General features: G+C 34.4%; 1 protein-coding gene across 4 annotated transcripts in view; it reads left to right on the top strand.

The window, feature by feature from the left end:
• LOC127834535 (prion-like-(Q/N-rich) domain-bearing protein 25) overlaps window positions 1–6,764 on the top strand; it is a 26,195-nt gene extending 19,431 nt beyond the window's left edge. Inside the window, exons 3-11 of one of the 4 annotated variants that reach the window (XM_052360433.1) lie at window positions 817–924; window positions 1,297–1,428; window positions 1,725–1,865; window positions 2,354–2,473; window positions 2,738–2,857; window positions 3,181–3,297; window positions 3,947–4,066; window positions 4,911–5,036; window positions 5,684–6,764. In XM_052360433.1, coding sequence (XP_052216393.1) covers window positions 817–924; window positions 1,297–1,428; window positions 1,725–1,865; window positions 2,354–2,473; window positions 2,738–2,857; window positions 3,181–3,297; window positions 3,947–4,066; window positions 4,911–5,036; window positions 5,684–5,796 — 1,097 coding nt within the window. In that variant the 3' untranslated portion in view covers window positions 5,797–6,764. The remainder of the gene's footprint in view (window positions 1–816; window positions 925–1,296; window positions 1,429–1,724; window positions 1,866–2,353; window positions 2,474–2,737; window positions 2,858–3,180; window positions 3,298–3,946; window positions 4,067–4,910; window positions 5,037–5,683) is intronic. The other 3 variants (XM_052360434.1, XM_052360435.1, XM_052360436.1) reach the window with 3 other exon arrangements.
• Window positions 6,765–7,279: the final 515 nt, after the last annotated feature.

The following is a 7,279-nucleotide window of genomic DNA, read 5'->3' as shown; positions in this document are numbered from 1 at the left end:
GTTTTCAAACATCACTGCGGCTGGTGTTTTTAACTCTAAGCCCTTATTACTGTATATGTGCGATAAGTTTATCATTTTCTTCACTTTTAACAAAAACTATTTTTTAATCGAAGTAGACATTATTTGTTTGAGTATAATTATTGTTTAACAGAAACGAAACATAAAATTACTTCATATTAGAACACGATATGCCTTTTAGATTTTATATTGAGCTATGCTGCAACACACATCAAGCATTATAAAAGAACCGACATGTTTGTATACACCATGGATTGAGAAACTCAATTGAACTGATGCAAATACATATTGCAAGCCAGACAATGCTATCAGCATTTTTCACAAACCCACCATTTGACCTACTCCTATATCGAGATAAATACTAACACACATAGTATGTTGTCCCGTTCCTATAGCATTTGTTTCGATGTGCATATTAATGTCATTTGTTTGAATTTTAAAACAAACACCAATTGAGCGTATATCAATAAAACATGTTAGTCAAATATTCAAGTGCGTAATTTATGTGATGATAGTTCACGAGTCTTAGGTAAATTATTTCGAGAAATCGAAAGTTTTATATCTTTATTCCGGAAACTGCTACATGTTTGCAAAATCCACCAATCTGTGGTACAATCAAGCTGTCATATTTAGAGTCCGTTAAAAACCGAAGTTCAATTGGTACATAAACGGGGCCAGCGAGTGTGTGTACCTTCGGATTAGTGACATGTTTTTTTCCAAATCTAACACATTCCGTACAAGATACTATATAAACTATTCCTAGGCAATCAATGAGTTTATATCATTTCCTGTTGACAGATTTCCTGCTTCCGAGCGACACATGCAATATTCCAAACGGAATATGTCAGACGAAATGTACGTGCAAGGAAGGATTCATAGCCGTGAACGAATCGTGCCTAGGGAAGAGTAAGAAAAACGTGTATTTAAATGAAATAAGGAGAATTTAAATGTGTCACATATGCGTTATTTACTGCGCAGACTGGATGTTTAAGTGTCGTTTCGGAATTAGTTTTTACATATATGCCCAGCGACGAAATAATTTTCGTTTTAGTATAAGTAGAAAATAATGTATTATATTAATTATGCGTGTGTCCTTACAATTCGAGCATAACGTATATGATGGTAAATGCAAGTATGCCTTTATTTTTTACCACTTTGTTTTAAAGTTGTATATCTTTTTTTTAAATTGTCCTGCCTATCGAATGTTTGAAGAACTAGAATGTGTGACATAAACACTAGCATCGTTATACTGGCAAGTTATTGTACTGTTTTCTATAGTTGGAACTTCCTGTGCGATGCAGTCAGACTGCATACCGGAAGCGGCGTGTGACGATACTTTCGGTGGCGGAAAGTGCACGTGCAATGACGGACTCGTGGCATATTCGAATAATACCGAATGTCGACTGAAAGGTACCTATAGAAGTGGCTCCTTTTGGCATCTTTTTTTATCAAATTCTCAGCCTGCAAACGTGTAAAGATTGTTGTTGTTTTTTTTTTCAAGTATACATATTTCAATTTTATTTGCAATGACGATGTTTTATACCATTAACATTTAAACTGCATTCAGTTTAGGAATGTTTAGGCTGTAAATTGGCCTCAACCAATTGCAATTCAGATGTATGTCGCGTTTTACCGTGAGAACACTAAGAGACTATCCAAATTGTTTTATCTGTTTAAAATCAATATATATTCATAACTGTCCACAGTGGGTCGACATTGCAACGTTATTGCCGCCCCGTACTGCATTCTGAACGCCGAATGTGACGTCAATGGTGCAATGCAGAACACATGCAAGTGTAGAAAAGGCTTCTCAGTCAACAATGACAACACGAAATGTTTGGGGAACGGTAACGGAAACTATAATCTAAATTCGAAACAATTGTCATATTTCGTTGGGTACAACCACATGTAATATTAAAAATAAGGATTGATCGATAGATGACTTATTGGAAACCTCTAATTTAGGAGAGACTTGAACCCCATCATTTGTGTTCCCGAATAATTTTGAGCATGTTTTCGCATCTATACCAACGAGGGGCCTTCGCGTCGCGTTTGCTGACTTACATCAAGTTCCAATCAGAAAACATAATACTATTTTGGACAACAAAATCGTGCCCGATATCAACATGTGTAAAGAATCTGAACTTCTATATAATTCTAAACTATTTGAACACTGAAAACTTAAAACGCCAACCTGAACCGAACAATTTTCGCTCACCCTTGGCTTGGCCGAACTTTGCACATCTTTCAGTTTGTTATTTAATTTTAACCAGCCGCAAAGCAAACTACATACACTCGCAGTAGTTGAGAGCTTAACTTGTGTACTCATTTGCAGCGGGTACTGCGTGTGCTGCTACCAGTGACTGCATTAATAAGGCGGTGTGCACGGAAAATACGTGCACGTGTGAAGACTTACATGCACCTTCCGAAGACAGAACCAAGTGCATATGCTACGGTAAGACTTCTGTATTGTAATACGCTGAAAAATAAATATGTTTTTGTTTGTTTCGTTTTTAAATACATGTATTTACATGTAAGTCCCCGATTCGACTCGAAGTTATGTGAAAAATTACACGCCGATCTTACCCTAAAAAATATTTCCCCTTCATTCCTACTTTTAAGAATATAATTGGCGGGCTTTGTTCAACTATTATATATTTATTTAGCAGCTTCTAACTGCATGGTGTAATTTTAAGATTAATATCCTTTCGATTTGCAGTTGGTACCATGTGTGCGTCTACAAATGAGTGCATTCAGCATGCGGAGTGCGCGGGAAACGCGTGTACATGCGAGGACATGTATGCACCTTCTGATGACAAATCTACATGCATAGGCTACGGTAAGATCTGGGAGACTGTTTGCTGTTTATTTTTGTAATATGTTCTACGTTCATTCACACGCAACATGTTTTGTTCAATATATAACAATTCTCAAGATTGTACAAGAAATATAAAGCCGGCCTGCAGATGTGATTGTGTTTTTTTCGGTAATGTTTAATTCATCGTGTATGAATTCGTTTATGTGATTTACTGATTATTTTATTTTTAAGTGAAAATACACATTAATGTTTGCACATAGCCTGTTACAACGCTAACGTATGAATCATAAAATAAAATTCAAGTTTAAACAAAACTAAATTAAATTTTCAAAATGTATTTACAGTTGGTGCTATTTGCGACGATCAATCGGGCACGTGTGTTGCCAATGCTGCGTGCAATAATGGTCGTTGCGCGTGTCTGAACGGTTACCAAGTCGAAGGTTATACGTGCAAGGCAAAAGGTACATGTATATTGCAATCTTAAAATATAGATCCTGATAATTTAAGCTCCCTATAGAGTTCCATTATAAACAGATTATTTATATTCAAAGATGAATATGTACTCTCTCAAAAATTTCAATGAAAATATATCATGTTACTTCAAAGAAAATGAAATTTGCCTGAATGCATGCACCCTCACACAACAGGTTTCGGCAGTAAAATTTGCCAACCACCTCAATTGGTCGCTTATCTTTCCTTTAGTTAGAATCTTCATGCGACGGTAAGGGAGGCTTTATGTCCGTATAAAAAGGTCCCTTTTAATGTTTGTTATCTTTCATTCCAGTGACTAATGTTTTAATAAAGCTAATAATCACAATAAATGCGGTATGTATTATTAATTAAGAGTATGGTCCTGTATAAAAATGTGTAAACATTTAACTCAAAAATCCTGATTAAAGTAAAACATGGATTATTTTTCTTTATAATTATTTTTTTTAACTTCCCTACTCGTCATGAAACAATTGGAATTGTTCATTTAAACCCATAGACCTAACCGTAAAGTTGTTTGCAGATTTAATACTTTCATTAAGGGACGTGGGTAACTTATGCACACCCTCAAAGATTTTAAAGAACATCAGCACGTAGTAATAATGTTAGCTCTTTTTTCAGTGGGTACCATGTGTGCGGCTACTTATGAATGCATTCGGCATGCAGTGTGCACGGGATACACGTGTTCATGTGAAGACTCGTATACGTCATCAGCTGACAGCACCACGTGCATAGGTCACGGTAAGAAAAGGCGACAGTATTTTTGTTATTTTACATAAAATACGATAAAATGCGTAATTTAATTAAGCATGAATATATAACATAATATGAAATGTGATCATTTAATTTAAAAAATGCTTACAAACTAATATACAATTTAACGGTATATACGCCACTGGTCAAGACGCAGGCGGTCGATTGTGTACTTAAAGCCACACAACTTTTTTGGCATAGTAAGTTAAAGTATAAATAAGAAACACATTGTATCTATGCCAATAAGAATATATCGGTGGTTACAAGGAAGAAATCCGTATTATTTTGCGCTTTAAAAATAATCGCGTTTGTCGAAATTGACGTATACGTCTAGAAATCCTACTTTCGGCTTTAAAAGCGGTACCGTTTAAAAAATAATAAATTACTTGCTAACTAGGCTATAGATTTAATGTTATATATGCCAATTAGAATATGACTGGTGGTTACAAGGTAGCAATCCGGCTTTTGTGCGTTTTAAAACTTCAAAATAATCGCCTTTGTCGAAATGGACGTATACGTATAGAAATCCTACTTTCGGTTTTATAAGCGGTACCGTTTGAAAAATAATATATTACTGCTAACTAGGCTATAGATTTAATAACAATTTTGCACACTTTTAAATTGCATCTATATGTTTTCAATATTAACATGTATTTCATTTCAAGGTCAGAGGCAAAGTGTGTGGCTTTAAGTATTTTGTAAATTATTTATTCAATTAATTTCATTTAACAAACATGGCCTTATTTAATGGTTAAAGAAGTTGGTAATGGAAAAGGAATATGCATTACGCATACATTAAAATATATGTATAATTGTATACGTGTACTTGCAGTTGGAGCTATTTGCGACCAATACTCGGGGACTTGTGTTGCCAATGCTGAGTGTATCAACCGTCATTGTGCGTGTAAGAACGGTTACCAAGCCGACGGTAACGGGAGCAAAACATGCAAAGAGAAAGGTACATATGTGTTGTTTCCCTACTAAAAGTACATTGCATTGACACTTTTTTATAGAAATTGAGATCATTGACTTAACGCAAACATAAAGAAAGACAAACAGTCAATAACTCATTCAAAATCCATAAACAGCTTACTCATCTTATAAGCAGAATGGATGAATAGCCGCGATCGAGTATTGTGTCACTACCTCTCACAGATCTTACAACATAGTATTAATTCACAACGTTTTGGTTCAAAAAGCAACAATACATAAAGCAAAGTCCTTGGTAGTTAAATCCAGATATAGAGAAAACATAACATGTACTTTTTAACCGAAATAAAATTATGCATTAAACATGTAAGAAGGGATACCGGTGTTTTCCTTTTCAACTTAAATCTCGACAAAGGCGAATAAAACAACACAATCTCGTCGACTAACACATTATGGTTGTAAACTAACATTTTTACCAAAGTTTTTTATCTTTTATCCATCAATTCCAGTACTTATTCTATAAAGACGATATAACACATTTTATGGATCACGGACAACTGCTAATGTATATCCCTGGCCGTAAAGAACGGCTAAATATCTTTCTACGAGGTTGGCTCCGGTTGATTAATTCTGATTGATTCACAATTATAATTGAAAGTTATTAATTAATTTCAGAGGATGGTTCGAAAGTCAATACATGGATTTATATCGGCTCGGCGGCTGGGTTCCTGATTGTTTTAGCGTTTTTAGCTGTTGTTACGTGCACCGTCAAACGCCGCAAGAAATGAAAGAATTTGTGTTGAGATAGTTTTCCAATGATTAAGAGCATCGTTAGAGTGTTGTTATTTCATTTTTCGCATTTTCTTTTTAAATATTGTATATAATACCTGATCACCCTCTATTTATAAATGCATCATGAACAATTGCAATTTCATAAGTAAATGAACTTATTTCGCACCAGATTTCTGTATGTTTGAGGATGTGCATAAAATAAATGATTAGCCTTCCAACGACACTGGATTAACAGACGCCTACTTATTTGCTTGACGTTTCGTCAGAAGTGTATCACCAAAACATGTTTACTTGGTTGAATTGTTTAAATCATGACATTGTCTTTTCGTAAAAGTCTTTATGCGAATGTCAGAGTTCGCAGATTTGAAACAATTTTACGCAGTCATCATTTGTTTATTATTTTGTAAAAATAAAAAAATAAAAATCAGTCTATTTTGTCATTGTCCATGTTCTTATTTATAAAGTGTTCGCTTAATCTGTAGTTTCATATCATCTTGTCGCAAAAAAAGTTACATTCATGTTGTTCTGGTTTGCATTCAATCATTAGGTAGTTGCCTGGTAATTGAATCGAAATGAATACTTTTTAATTGCAATTACATTTGAATTTTTATCCTACAAGGTTAAATTGTATATACACTTAAAACGTTTTGGAATTACGATGAACAAAGTGTGAGGTTTCGAGCACCTGAAAACCGATTTTATCCCCCACTCTGATCGTTTTGAATTGATCGGTGCACGGTGATAACAACCGTTTTATTCGTGTTTTGTGCTTGTTGTTTGAGTATGTTCCATGTCTAGTAATTTTGTTTTGTGTGCGAGCGTTGTACACTTTGTTCCTGGTCATCAACAGTTGACCATATGCATGATTAACATGATTCACTTCTACTGGCTTAGCTGAAATGACGGTGTGTGTATTTTATTATGAAATGTTTTATGCTTGATTATACACGTATATGTATTTTGATTGCGTGTTATGTTACAAGCATGGTCTTACATAAGAAATGTGTTCTCCATAAAAGTATGTGAACATTAATTATAATAAAATAATAATGATAGATAATCATACCCACTTTGACTTATAATGATATAGCTCTGTGTGAAATTAATCCATGTGATATTATTATTTTATCAAAAAACTTTTTAATTTCAATAAAAAAAACGTTCCAAAATCTACATATGATTATATTTTATTTATTGTTCCAGTCAATTTTATAATTTTTTATGATCGAGTTATACCTTATTCACAAATAGACACCGATCATCGTCCGATCAGCGGACGACGCATTTTTACGCTCATCGGGCTGACGCCCGGCCGATGATCGCACAGACACCGGGTCATTATGTAGCATCGAGCGGCGTCTGGATTAATCTTTTTAATATTCTGGCTTTTGTTTAGAGAAGCTGTATTTTCTTACTGTCATGAACTACGTTGAATTCTATCCAGTCAGTACTTAACACGAAAGCTTAATTCGAATTTTA

Source organism: Dreissena polymorpha, chromosome 6, assembly GCF_020536995.1.
Source record: "Dreissena polymorpha isolate Duluth1 chromosome 6, UMN_Dpol_1.0, whole genome shotgun sequence".
Lineage (NCBI taxonomy): Eukaryota > Metazoa > Mollusca > Bivalvia > Myida > Dreissenidae > Dreissena > Dreissena polymorpha.
This window is presented reverse-complemented; position numbering and strand designations above follow the sequence as displayed.